Consider the following 14,955-nt stretch of genomic DNA (forward strand, 5'->3'; position numbering starts at 1 on the left):
TATTGCATTACTCAGAAACGTATTAAGGAACGATTATAATTTCCAAAAACAGTGATTATATTAGAGTTACTATAATTTTTGACCCATGCATTCTGTCTTATGATGTGTTCGTGCAGCAGGTCTGAGCAGGTCACATCAGCTGCAGCCAAAAAGTTAAATGGAGGATGAGGGAGAGCGGCAAACTTTCCACAGGTGCAAATACTGTCATTACTCTGAGTTTGTTTTGCTCCTTAAGACAGAACATGTAGGAGGAATCTAATTTGAAGGTCACAGTCAGAGAGGGAGACTTTGTTTCCACCACAGCCAACATCTGGACGGGTAACAACAAAACTTTCTGGGTGTTAACAGTTCACTGGATCAGCTGTTCAACTTTGAAACAAAACAAGGTTGCCAAAAAAGTAATATAGTAATAAAACGAGTGACATAACTAATTCCTAAAAGTAATAAGGAAAGTCCTAGTATAACTTTTTAAATGAGTAATATTTAAAAAGTAACTGATAAACTGATATTTCCTTCCTTGTAATTTTGTGATTTTATTTAGTTTATTTTACTTATTGGTAACAAAAATATATATAGCATTAAGTAGAAAACTTCACCATTTGCACACATCTCCCAGTTGAGACTTGGGAGGAGGAACAATTTAACATATTGTTCTTTTTAATAACTTTTGGACAACGATTCAGCTCAACGTCCCAGAGGAAGACGATATCCCAGGCTGTGATACACACAAAATACTGAGTAGGATGAACTGATGTTGTTTGTTTTGGTGAACTGTGACTCTCACCCATGTAGTTGATGATGAAGCCTTCGCCTTTCCCGAAGACGAGCCCCGCCGGATCGGAGTGGAAGGTGACAGTCAGATCCGGGGTGGTGGAGGACAGCTTGAAGGGGCTGCTCCCCCCGACGTAGCGCCCGAGGATGCGAGTCGTGACCTCGTCGCCGTCAGTGATGGTCAACATGTCGCTGTCACTGATGTTCAGTCTGAGGACGCGGGGGGACGGACAGAGACAAGAGTCAGACAGAGACAAGTGTAGCCAGTGGTATCAAGTTGCGATGACTCAGAGTGAAGTCATGTCGACAGCCGACCGTGTGGGAGACGAGATGACCTCAAAGGCTAAACACTGCGTTCATCCACAGGCCAAGTGTTTTACAGTCTGCAAACACGGCCATGTTTTACTGCCTCAGAGGCGTTTCTGTTTCACCACAGGGGCTTCTTTAACATGCAGTTAGAAAATTGAAATATTTGTAAATGTGATATGACATAAATCTACCAAAGGACTGAAGGATGTAATTGGATTTGTGCTTTCAGGGAGTGAAGCTAAACATGTCAAACCCATTTCATACCACTGAAAGAAAGGCAGAATATGTCAGATTTGTCAGTTGCAGTTGGTAAACAAATCAGAGAGATAACCGATTGTTAAGTCTCTTCCCCAGGACGTCAAATACAGACGCTCAGTGTCCTGAGCAGCAAAATAATCAAAAAATAAGAAGGTACAGTTTGATGGTGGTGTTTCTGCTGCCACACACTTCTGGTGATGACTGAGAAGGAGTATTTTCATGTGAGTTTATGCATTGTTCTTTTTTGTTAAATCGTAGCACTCCTTACACATTGATTTATCTTAATTTCTTAAAGGAGCTCCCAAAAACGACCTTTGAGGCAGACGTTATCTGTGCCTCTGTCTGCACTGAGGATGTTTGCACGTGCAGACGGTTCTCAAACTGTATTGAATCATCAGCGTTGAAGCCATTAACATATTTAAAGATGGATGACATGACAGCTCCTTAAAAATTAAGCCAAAACGTCTTAGTCCCCCCCGGTGGCTGGCTGCAGTACAGGTCTTAAATCCTGCTACATGTACATGTCAAATAAACGTTTCCCAAAGATGTTTTCTGTAATTTAACGTAGTTCTTAAGAGGCTGCTGTTTGTTCAAGTGTAGCTTTTTCAGTTCAGTTTGGTTTTAATTAGCTATTGATTGATTGATGCTATAAAAAGGGGGTTTCACATCATGATTGACAGCTGAGTTCTGCTCGTGATTGAGTCGACCAGCTGTGTGGGCGAGAACCCTGATCACTGCTGCACAGACTCTGACAGCGCTCGTATCCGGGACAGTTCGGCTTCACTTTTGTACATCATCTATATCATCTATTAAAAGGACATTATTATTTTGCTAATTCAGGAAAAGAAAGAAGGAAAAATGCCACAAAATTTGTCAAAATAGGAAGAAAAATGGGAGAATTGTGGGCCAAGAGAGGCAATTAAAAAAACATGAGTCTCCCAGGAAAATCAGGAGGGTTGGCAAGTATAGGTAGAGTTTTTGCACATCTTTCACTGCAAATTCAGGAGGCAGGTCTGATAAGACTCTGTGCTTTCTGAGTGATTTGCACTTTGACATAAACTGCTGCTGATAAGCGATTGTCTCATTTATCTACAAGCAGAAATGCCACCAGAGGAATGTGAAATATGCAGATATAAAACAAAACTTCTACAGCTTTCCGGCTTTGGTTTTAGCATCCTCAGTTAACATGGAAGTTTCTGAGACATGAGTGCGGGGGAGGGACGAAAGTTTCAATCCAAGCCACAGTGACCGACCCTGGAGCGAGCCAGCAGAAGAACAGAATGAAGATAAGTGCGGAACAGTTGTGTGAAAACTGCGGCGGCAGTTTTATCAGCACGCTCTCAAAGTTTTGAATTTAATGGTTCGGTATGAGCAGGATCAGGGAAATATCAATCGGCCCATGTAGACGGAGAGCTGGACCCCTCACTGAGCCTCCTCACTCAGAAATCCACACATACATTTTTAATGACGACGTTTGGCTCTCGGTCGACCGCAAACTTTGGATCTGAGCTGAAGTTTTGATGTTTACGAGTCGGAGCGTGTTGGTGAGTTTTCTCACAGTTGCACGTCGAGCAGCACTCGTTTGTCCTCCCCGACGTGAATCCTCCAGCTGCAGTCCTCTCCCTCGCCGTACCACTCCGGCCAGTTCGGAGACAGAATCACACCTCCTGGACCGGTCAGGTCGCCCCCGCACTGCGCTGCACAGAAGAATGAGAGAGGAAAAGTCAGAAATACGGACGATTTGAAGGAATAGTTTGACATTTTAAGAAATATGCAGCTTTCAGAGCATCAACACAACATCAGGACTCCTGCAAGAACAACAAACCAACAAACAGATTCATTAATCAGTGACGAGAAATGAGGTCATTTGTCTCAACTTTCACATAAAATAAATTATCTCTTGGTATGAACACAAGAAAGAAAGAAAGAAAGAAAGGTTGATAGAACTTAATAAAGAGAGAAAGACAGACAGAAACAAAGACAGACAATCAATCAATTTAGGAAATACTAAATCAGTTATTTTTCTTTTCATAATAATGCTTATATAACACACAAATAATATATAATATATATATAATATAATAAATATAATAAATGGTGTATTTCCATCATCTAGAAGGTCTGACATTAATGTTTAATTCTAGTGTCTTTTTTTAGGAAAGTGATAAGAGTAAATGAAAAGTTTTGTTTTACTTGAAAAACATGCACAGTATTGTCCCAACAACCTCCACTTGGCAACCTGTACAGTCCCTGACAGTCAAAGCTCAGGGGAAACAAGTCGACAAAGCGCTCGCTGCTGCTCGTAAAGCTTAATTGCTTTTAGGACCCGGTCATAACGGACGGCGACGCAGATAAGTGTCAGCGTTTTTATTAACTCACAGCTTCTGTTGTCTGGATTTTGGCAGCTGGACAGACAGTCAGAGGGGGCGAACGTCCTTCATCATAACAGCTGACAGTGTGACATCACACCTGCACCGAAATATACTCTGTTGTCACATCGACCCGACCCGCTCATATTTCAGTGACGGACGTTTTTAGCGTCTGAGGCGTCACAAATTGGATGTCTTTCGACTTGACTTGAGCCTTCTGACTTGATAGACTCCCCCAAACCCAAAGACTAAAAAGTCCATTGGTGGTCAACAAAAAAGGAATGGCAGTATGAAAAATGCGTGGGTCCAAAATTACAGACGGAGACGCAACAACCTCAAACTTTGTTCAAGTCTTGAAGTTCTTAATGGTCCTCTGCTGTCTGGTTGGTTCCAACAAAGTGGATCTGGAGAATTAAGTGTCGATTTTCTGAGAGTGAAAAGTGTTAAAGATAGTCGATTCAGGAAATGAAGGGAAATTATTTATTTGTGGATTCTTTTGAAATAACAGACTTTGGGTTTAGGGGAAGGTATCAAGTATTCAAGGTTCAAGTCCAAGTGAGGTCTTGAGTTTTTGCTGTTAAACTCCAAATCGAGTTTGCAAGTCTTTTTTGATTTGGTTCAGTTGAGTCGAAAGTCATCAAATTTGTGACTTATGTAGACTCAAGTCCACGTCATGTGACTCGAGTCCATACCTTTTGAAGTTGCACCAAGAGCTGTGAGTTAAGACTGTTGTTATAGCAGCACTGCATTTGTTGAAGAGTGCATCATGACTTGTTTAGGACATTAAAACTCAAAGTTTAGGAATTACGACTTGGCATAAGACTTGACTCAGAACTTGCCTGCCTTGACTTGAGACTTAGGTGCAAAGACTTGAGACTGCAAAATGAACTACGACTAATATGGCTACTGACGCTGCTAATTATTTGTTTGTTTGGACGACATCTTTTTGTGAATGAAACGTGTCACAAACAGACCAGAACAGGCAACTTCACAGAGCCGTCAGGGGTCGTCACGCCTCACAAACTGACCTTCATTAGTTGAAACAAGCGGTTTGCGAAAAGTTTAATCTCTCAACCCGACCAGTCGAGGCATGACGCCCGCCTATCCAAAGCCCGGTTCTGTTTGAGGTTTCGACCCATTTGTCAGAGATGAATACAGCCTCTGTTTGGTCTTGACTCAACCCAAGGCATCATGGGAGCACTAGAGGATGGTTAACCACCCCCCCAACTGACCGTTTCCAAAACAGAATAATGGATTATTAATCACAGAAAACATTCGAGGCAAAAACATTAAGTCTTTAGCTTGCAGCGTTCCTGGAATATTGAATCATTTATGATGCACTTATATCAGAAAGTTGCCAAGTGCTTACTCATGGTGGGAATTGTTGGATCTCTGTAAATAATATTAGACAGCGTACAGTCTAGAGCTGCTTTGTGTGAAAAGTGCCCTGAGATAACTTCTGTTATGATTGGTGCATTGTAATTAACACTGGCTTGACTTCAGCTCAGACAAAAAGTTGATAAAAATTAGAAAATGTTCCTGCATGAAGCCTGTCTGCTTCCTGCCCTCAGTATTACCTTTGCATAGCGGTTCTGTGTCATTCCAGTACGGATCCCTCGCGCTGATGCACTCGATCACAGGGGGGCCCTGTTCTAGAGAGTGTCCCGGGTCGCACGTGAACTGAACCACAGCCCCGACTCCGTACAGCGGGTCAGAGGTCGTGAAGTTTCCGTTCTGGAGGTACGGCTCGTAGCAGTGGCCACGCTCGAAAGCTGGAAGAAGAAATGAGAGAAATGACAGACAGAAGCCTCAGCCCACTTCAAATTAACAAGAAAATGCATCCAATTAAAGTCACACCACGCAGCTATTTGAGCATGATATTTTTGCAGCATTTTCTTTGTGATACCTCGGTGTAATTTCCATAAACAGATGCCAGGATGATTGGTAGCTTCTCCCTCAAAACACTATAATCACACATTGTCCATAAATCTTGTTTCCTCTCGTAGAAAGAGGATTCTGTGGTTTCTTTTTCTCTTCACTGATGAGGATAAACACGTTGGTTGGGATATTTCCATCCCTGCACAATCCGACACTGCCAGGAACTCTGAAAGCTTTAGCTCAGATTATGTTGGACGACTATCCCACTTCCCGGCGATCCCGCCAAAATCAGCTTGGCAGCGCACGATGTAAGCAGAAACACTGAGCCTCGCAATCTTCTCTTATTTGTTTACATAATTACACTGTAATTATAGAAATATAACAATGCATCTTTTAAACTGTGCCGCAGAAATACTTTTTTTATTTTTGTGACGGCCTCTTCGGTACCTTCGTAGCGGATGTTGAAGCCCGTGTTGTGGTTCGGCTGATCAGTGATGAACTGGATCCTCACAGCCGGACCCTCGCTGATGACTCCCTCGAAAGGTATCTGTCCGCCCCGGCCCGAGTCGAACAGCACCACGGAGCCGGCGTCCAGCCCGCTCCACAACACCAGCCTGCAGGGACGGAAAGACAGTGTGCATGACTGGACTGGAAAGTGAAAATCTCAAATGGAGTCTGGCTAACTTCTTCCTACAGAAAACAAAGTAAATCATGCTCATGTTTCCTGGAGTCTTTCTGGTACATGAACTGTTCTACACAACTGTGCTGTGATGCATCACGAGGGAACACTGAGGAGGTTGATCAAAGAAGAGACAAAAAATGAAGCTATAATAAGAAATTAGTGTACTCTAATCCTCTAAGGAAAGACAAACAGCTATTGAATAATGTTTGGGAAATTAATTTAATGAGAAAATTGACCTTTTGAGAGTTTAATCTGCATTAACTGTTTATTTGGCTCCATGGGGGAATCAGGCAACAAGCTGTAAACACATGATCACCTCTTAAATTCATATGCATGGGCTTCATAAAAGCATGGGCTTTATTTATATAATAATAATAGTAACAATTTTATTGATAAAGCACTTTACAAAGTGGTTTCCATATTAAAAGATTCACATAACAAGAATTAAAACATCACAAACCCACTAAAAACCCACCCCCTAACCTACAGCATAAAAGGACTGATATTTGCGTCCATATGATGACTGTCAGTCCAGTATTCACTCTCTTTTCGGTCTCCACCACCTCATTTGCTGCTAAATGCTCCACTATGTTCACCAGCTCATCTCTGACTGTGTCTGTCTGCTGTTTGCTCCTCAGCAGGTAGCGTTAAGTTGCTTTTTAAAGCTTTTTGTCGAGAGCCATGAGATTAAATTTAACTGAAGTTGTGACCTGTAAAACCAAAAACAATGAGCTGAAAGAGGCAAAACACTCCATAGAGCTGAGTTAATGATTATACATAGTCATCTGATCTATCGATATATCTAAAAAATATTGATTATCACAGGAAAAGTTTTTGATAAAAATTGGGTAAGAAGTTAAAAAAAACTTGTAAAATCCGATATGACACACAGAGACGGGCGCTCCTACCTGTCGGTGGGTCCCAGGGCCAGTCTCTCCAGGTGGAGGTGCAGCCTCTGGTCCTTGGGGGCCTCCAGGGACCAGGAGCAGGAGCGGTCCTGGGTGGCGTTCGGCCCGTGGTGTGGAGAAGGAGACAGCACCCTCCCGACTGTGGCATTCTTCACCGTACCCCCACAAAGAGCTGCACAGAGGAGACGTCACAGTAGTTATTTATTCAAAGACACAGTGTGGTCACTCCTGTACAAATACAAATACTACATGTGTACAACATTATGTTGTTTTAATTTCTTTATTCCACATAAAGCCTCATCCCTGAGAAAGATGCTGTATAATTAAAGTCAATTTTTATCATCATTTTTATATGAAAATAGTCATTAATTGAGAACTTATTCTTTGCAAACTATTTTGCAAACTAAAATAAATGTATATCTTTAATCATCGGTTTGGTAAATGACACCACACTGAATAAAAACCTGCAGATTTTTGGACCTTCTTCACGGCATTAACCGCCTCCACTCACCCCTGCAGCTGGGCACCTTCCCGCTCCACACCGGCAGGGAGGCGTTGAGGCAGGTGAGCTGCGACTCCCCCTGCAGGTGGTAACCCATGTGACAGTGAAACCGGGCCGTGCCTCCAGGGAGAAGGTCCAGCACGGACACCTCCCCGAAGTGAGGCCTCTTGGGCAGCGAACAGCTCAGCCTGAAGACTGCGGACAGAGGGACAAACCAGGGATAAAGACAAGCAGGTTCGTACCAAATACAATAATGCAATATATCTACGACCACTACAGTTTGAAAAACACATAAGAATTTATCATTTTATGACCAGATTGTTCTATTGAGAAGAACTGGAGTCATACTAACACATGTAGACAGTTGTTTGGGGACGGACGAGCAGTATGGAGGCATTTTATGCTTTCATTCTGTTGTTTCTTTACCTTTGAAAACTTCCATTGTTTGGGAGATTCTGCTGTTCTCCTGTGTGTTTTGTGGACTAAAAAAACTAAACCTGACCTTCAGTCAGCGTGAGGGTGAAAAGATAATGATGAATTTTTCATTTCTGCATGAACTATCCCTTTAAGTTTCTAGCTATCACAGCTGTGATGTGTATTCTGCTTAGCATTTAGCTTCCTCCCACATGAACGATCATATCTACAACTGCTGGAACGCAAACAACAAACTTAACAAACTGCTCAGTTGTTCCAACCGCAGTCTGAATCTTTTCTGATCCTGAAGTGAAGCTACGACTTCTGCAACTTTCCAGAAAAGACAGTCTGACAATCACACGCACACTTCAGTAAAAGATCTGGATAATTCTTCCGCCGCTGCACAGACGAACCTTTATTATTCATAGCAAAATAAAAATTTGTTTTTGCAGGATTTGTAAATTAGCACTTCAGGTCAGTGTTTTTCCTTTTAATTTAAGAGGAAGGTCACTTGAGAAATCACACACCCACAGGTAAATTTTAATTGAATAATAATAAGCTTTGTAAGCTGTGAGTCATAAAATTCCTGGTGTATTTATGTTTGCATTTTTTTTAATTCCATTAATTTTTCACGCTTGGTATTGAGCGCATCTCTCTGCGGAGGTATTTTAATCCCCATCAGTCCTCCTCTGCTCTCTCCTCCTACCTGCTGGTGATGTAAAAGGATTAGATGGCTGTGATTAATGACACAGGTGGGTCTTAACACTCTGATGCTTCCTCGTCATATCTATTATGGGCTGCCACAGCCAAGTGCACACACACACACACACACACACAAACACACACACACGCACGCAGAAACATACACAACACACACACACACACACACTCTATACAAACTCCCATACTCTCAGCCTGCTAATGAGATGAGAGCCAATTAATCAGAGCTCTAATCAGCTAATTCACACGACAGATTCAATCAGCGTGCTAAGTGATTAGATGAGAAGATTTTTGATGATGCAATTAGCATGTATACAGAGTACAAACAGCCCCTCAGACCCTAATGAAGGATTCACATGTATTGAATTCATAAAGCGTGTTTATGTACATGAATATTCATATTTGAGGCATGACAGGCTTGAGTTTGTGTACATTCGTGTTTACATGTGTGTGCGGGGACGTCGGATTGATTTGGTTGGGTGCGTGGCAGGATTTTTTTTAATTTAATAGAACTTAAAAGGGCCATTTCCCACAATATAGATCCATCAATCATGATCAATAAAGCTGCTCTTCCACTATTAAATTCAGTTTACGTGATATAAAAGTATGAATTTTTCATTGTGTTCTGTTCTTTCAGCAGTGAGTCTTCCTGCACGCTGCTGCAACAAACTGAGCAAAATGAGCTGATAATTAACCTGATCAGTAATCAATACACACATTATTAAACCATTAATCAACCAATTACTAACAGAAGTCGAGGACTGTTACCTTGTGTTTCTGTGCAACCTCCTCGGTGTGTTCTAGTTAGAACCCTTGGAGTATAAAAAGGTTCTCAGTGGAACTCCCTGAATGTGTCCTTGAGAAAACACTAACCTGTTAGGAGGGTTCTAGATAGAACCCCTAGAATATAAAAAAAGATTTTCTGTAGAACCTCTTAGGGGATTCTCAATAAAACCCTTGGAATACGAAGAGTTTCATGGTAGAACCTCCTGGTTGGGCTCTAGATAAAACTCTTGGATAAACCCCCGATTGTGTTCTAGATAGAAGCCTTGGAAAATGAAAAGGTTTTCCATAGAGCCTCTTGGGAGGGTTCTAAATAAAAGCTTTGGAATATAAAAAGGTTCTCTGTCGAACCACCTGAGTGTGTTCTAAATAGGACCCATGGAATATAAAAAGGTTCTCGGTCTTATAGGGGGTTCCTGGAACCAAAAAGATTCTTCTATAGCCAGAGAACCCTTAATGGTTCTAGTTAGCACCTTTACTTCCAACTGCATATTTTCTGCAGTGACATTACTGCACTCATTGAAGCGAAACTGAACGCCCCCCGTCTCATCATCAGAGTAAATCCTTAGAGAAAGAACACTGTTCTCCACGTGTGGACTCACTCTGGTAGTGCAGCTGGAAGATTCCCATGTTCCCCTCCGGCGTGGAACGGTAGTAGACGGACAGAGTGTTGGTGGGGCTGCGGATCACCTGACCCTCGACCAGCAGCGTGTGATTGGCCAGGACCAGAAGGGCGCCACGCTCGTCCGCACCCCTGATGGACAGCTGCTCGCCCTCCGAGAGGTTCACGCTCTTCACCTGAACGCACAGGAGGACACGAGTTAAAATGCAAGATGAGGAAAATACAGCAGAAATGTTCTTTCTCTTTAAAATGTTTCCTCGTTATCAGATCCTGTCTTGTTTTTGGCTTTTTCTCTTCAGATATTGGAATTAAAAAACGCCACAGAGGGATGTTTTTATTTCCTCCCATCACTCTGAGAATGACACAGAGCTTCTTCTACCAAAATTACCACCTCACTGTTGTGCGTCTCTGCCAAACAGTCAAGTTGCAGTTTACTTCAGTGTCTGTCCAGACTCTTCTAACATATGCTGTGAAGTGTATTTATTGGCAAAATGGAGGTTCTCACTCTACATGTGTGATTTTGTGAGTAATTTCCAGTGAGAAACACGCTGTCTTCACTCAGAGACTATTTTCACAGAGCACTGATAGAGAGCTGAACATTATGATGTCACAGTGAAGTTGACCTTTGACCTTTAGCATATAAAATACCCAACCAGGCGAAGGAGGACATCACGTCTGGAGCGTTGTCGTCAGAGAATCGAGTTTTTCATCTTAGTGTGATTAATCTCTGATGACATATCAGGGTCATTTTATGATTTAGTACAGTACTTTGTGGACTACAGTAACTTCTCCTTTAACCTTAACTACAGCGTTTGAAAACTGTGATGGATGTTTAAAATAGACAGTTTAGGATGATGATGTTGCTTTTCAGCTTCATTTTCTTCACCAAATATGTTTTTCTCTCCAGTTGGTTTGTTTCCAATCGGTCTGATCGAACTGCTCCTGCTTCAATACTTAATCATGTGACGATGGAATAATTATTAGACTGAATTCCAGAACCACAAATTATAATTATCGTCTAATACTGTATATCAACATATGAACTTAATAAAATCACTCCATCTACTTTAAGCTGTGTCTGCTCTACTTTTGCAGTTTTTTTTTAGAGTTCTTTTCCAAATTTAAAAAATATATTTCTTTATTTAATGACAACATATAATCATAACATTATCCTGGAAAGATAATATACAATAAATAAACGCCAACCAGAAATAAGGCTGCAAAGGACAGTGACATTAATAAAGGAACTGTATGGAGAGACAAAAAAAATCTATTGATTATCAGTTCTCTTTTGATGAAACAACTTGATTTTAAGTGGGAAAACAGCAATATACACAGAATTTCTAACTATTTCGTGGGACTAGCGTTATAATAGAAAGTACAAACTGTGATTTTAATATAATATGTTGTTAGATTGATGTAAATCTCTTGTTTGTTTGGGGGAAGTTGCATCTGCATGTCACCAAAAACCATGAAAACAAATGTAAAGACAAACTGCTGCGACTTATTTTGTGTCTTAATGTCCCCGCTCAGATTCATGAGCCGTTCTGCTGAGTCTGTGTTTGTATCAGAGGAACAGTTCTGTTGTTGACTGACTGTGAGTTTCAGTTTGCATCATGATGCTGCTGGTGACGAGAGAAAAAAAAAAAACCCCAACAAGAATTCAGCTCTTGTTCCAAAATGTGTTGATAGTTGTCAAGCGTTAGAGGGAAACAGAATTCATTTTGTCAGTGAATATGGAAATATATGAGATCTGTGCGCCGTACCAATAAAACTGTCAGATGCAGTCAACCAAAATTACATTCTGTGCATGTGTGTGTGAACGCTTGAACTGCTGTGTTTGTGAGGACCGGTTTGAGTTTAAAACCACTGCAGTGAGGACATTTCTGCACCGTGAGGACGGTTTGGCTGCAGCTCTTTTATGGTTGAAGTTTGCTTAAACACTTTGTTTGGGATGGAAGAAAGCCTAGAATTCGTATGGACAAACTCTGCCAGCCACAGAAGGGAGGAGGCTCATCATTACCAGACATAAAATATTACAGTATTTCTTTTGAAATGAGTAAAACTTGCCAGACGCTGGTGCAGAACGAATTCTGAAGTGGACTGGATCCTGACTGAACAGGTAGAAACGTGTAGCACGTTCAAAGACAGTCTGGAAACTGTAAAATCTGTCATAATAATCAAAAATGTGCATCAATATGTATAACTCTGAAATAAAAACAGGAAACAGACAATTTATTGCACACAGTGGTTAAGACATGGTGTCAAAATATTTAATGACCTATTCGAGAAGCATAATTTCCTTTCCTGTAACAGAATGAATGAGAAAATTAATCTGGAGGGACCTAATTAACCAATTAGACGCTGACTTCAGGGGAAAGTTTCTCAAGAAAAAAAAAAAAACAGTACATCAGTACCTACAACTATGAACGGTGTATGATAAAGATAAGTCTTTGTGATGTTTTGTTTTAGTTTTTGCTGCTTCTGTTGTGAATATTACTCTAAAAAAGCAACAAAACTTCAAATTATATGAAAAATAAGTTAGATTTTGTTTTATTTAAGGATTAGGTGTTAAAGTTGGGATTGATCATTTAGTTTTGGTGGGTCATGATGGCCCTGCAGGCGGGCCTCGAGAGGAAGAAAACATTTTTAAGCTTCAACTTTGCAGAGATGCAATGATTATATGAAATAGCAGAAAATCTCTAATTCCAGCTTCTTCAATGTGAATATTTTGTGGTTTCTTGACTCTTCTATGACAGTAAACTGATCAGTTTTGGGCAAAACAAGACATTTGAGGACGTCATCTTGGACTTTGAGAAACACTGATCAATATTTTTCATTAATTTCTGACATCGAGAAAGTAACTGATCGATTAATCGACTATGAAGATAATCGTTAGTTGCAGCCCTACAATTTTATACGTTTGAAATTACCATTAAAAATGTACGATTGATTTTAGTGATTTTGCTGATTGGTCTCGTGTGTTGATCAGAGTTGTGAGCAAAGGTTTGGTTGGACTGCAGAAGATTTTCAGATTTCAGATCGGGGGATTCTTAAGTTTGGGAATGCATTATATCACTGAGGCTCCACACACATATAGAGAGATATTACATGGCTGCATGTATTTTCTCTTTTTTCTTCTTTATTATTTCTTTCACAATGTTCTAACTAAATATATAAAACAGACAGTCCTTGATTATGATTGGCTGAGCTGCGTTCGAAGCTGTTGTAAATCGGGACTCCCTAAAAATATGGTATTTCAGCCGGAGGCGGTGCCTTACATCCTGCGTTTTGTGTGTCTGATGCACATTTTTATCAGCTTGCTTTGGGTCATCTCATCATTTTCTGGATAAACAAGCAGAACCTCAACCTAAAAAGCTGTTTATTGACCTAATTTTTGCTTTAACCCCGAGATTAAACCCACGGGAGATCTCACAACTAACCGTAACTTCAAACAGAGGGGATTTTTAAAAAAATTATTATTATTATCCATTCACTCAGATAGATATTTGCCTGCTTGTACTGCTGGCACAGCTGCAACCATGTCTAAGATTAGACTTCCCTGCAGAGTTTCTGACTGCAGATTAATTAAAATAATTTATACTGGAAAATATAACTAAATCAGAGGTGTAGCGGTAAATAAAGTAGTAGTTTACCAACTTTCTCTCATTGATTCACACAGTTGATTTGAAAGTGGGTCTCAGCCTCATTTAAAGAGGTGGATAAACTGAGTTTACTGCTGAAATATTCTGACATGATGGACTAAATTATGTCCAATAAGAAAAATAAACTAATGTGGTGTCTGTAGTCTGATATCAGTGTTGGATTTTGCCAAAATGGGTTTTTGAGACTCAAAAACGTATCTCTTACTGTATGTGTGTATTATTCAGTCTAGCTTGTCTAGTCCTCCAAGCTTTAGAAATAAAACTAGACTTTACTTTGACACTCGATCCAACTTTTTTTGTGCATTCAGAGCACAGGCTGAGGCGATCAGGGAGCTTTCTGAAGCTACGTCCTGCAAAAACACGAGGGTGAAATACCAAGTTTCTATAAACACACCCACATTACTTCATAGTATTAATGCACCAAACAAATTCTTTCAAACTGTCAGATTTTGTTGTGAATTTGGTTTTTACTGGGTGGATGAGCCATGGAAAATGATGGACAGGGTAGAGAAGGAAGATTTAAAAAAAAAAAAAAACAAAGCAGACACACTGAAATTAATAACAGAGAAACTGAAGAGCTGGAAAGGTCAAGAAACGAAGCCGTGACCAATACCAGAATACATGGTCATTTATCATCCACCAGGATGAGAACAAGCTGAGGTACCTGATTACACCGTCACTCGACGCACAAATAAACTTTATTATAGTAACTCATATGACTTATTCATTTAATTTACGAAAACCAATTTGGATTGACAGATATTTTAAAATCAGATATCAGTATAAAAATTAGGTATTTTACTGCAACTGCATTTTAGTTGTAAATGCTTTACAACATTTAACACATCTGCAGTGTTTTTCATCATGCAGTCAATGAAATGTGGAAAAAGTAAATTTATTTATTTTAATTGTTAATTAGAAAAGGGTGGGAGGGTCACCTGACACCTTATTTGGGGCCAGATTGGGCCCTTGGGAGGCAATCAAGTATCATTCTTATAATTATCTAACTATCATTAGTCATTATTAGTATTAACTAACTATTATTAGAAAAAAAAAAAGTTCTTAAAGGGATAG

General features: G+C 40.3%; 1 protein-coding gene across 2 annotated transcripts in view; it reads right to left on the reverse strand.

Annotated features, from left to right (window-relative positions):
• Positions 1-14,955, reverse strand: part of sez6l (seizure related 6 homolog (mouse)-like) — an 83,247-nt gene that overhangs the window by 13,224 nt on the left and 55,068 nt on the right. For both annotated transcript variants that reach the window (XM_084746122.1, XM_084746121.1), the window contains exons 4-10: positions 10,197-10,392; positions 7,687-7,872; positions 7,176-7,347; positions 6,033-6,199; positions 5,285-5,479; positions 2,897-3,035; positions 785-981 (exon numbers count right to left, since the gene is read on the reverse strand). In XM_084746122.1, the coding sequence (XP_084602248.1) occupies positions 785-981; positions 2,897-3,035; positions 5,285-5,479; positions 6,033-6,199; positions 7,176-7,347; positions 7,687-7,872; positions 10,197-10,392 (1,252 nt within the window). The remainder of the gene's footprint in view (positions 1-784; positions 982-2,896; positions 3,036-5,284; positions 5,480-6,032; positions 6,200-7,175; positions 7,348-7,686; positions 7,873-10,196; positions 10,393-14,955) is intronic.

This window comes from Lutjanus erythropterus, chromosome 20, assembly GCF_056507025.1.
Source record: "Lutjanus erythropterus isolate fLutEry1 chromosome 20, fLutEry1.hap2, whole genome shotgun sequence".
Classification (NCBI taxonomy): domain Eukaryota; kingdom Metazoa; phylum Chordata; class Actinopteri; order Lutjaniformes; family Lutjanidae; genus Lutjanus; species Lutjanus erythropterus.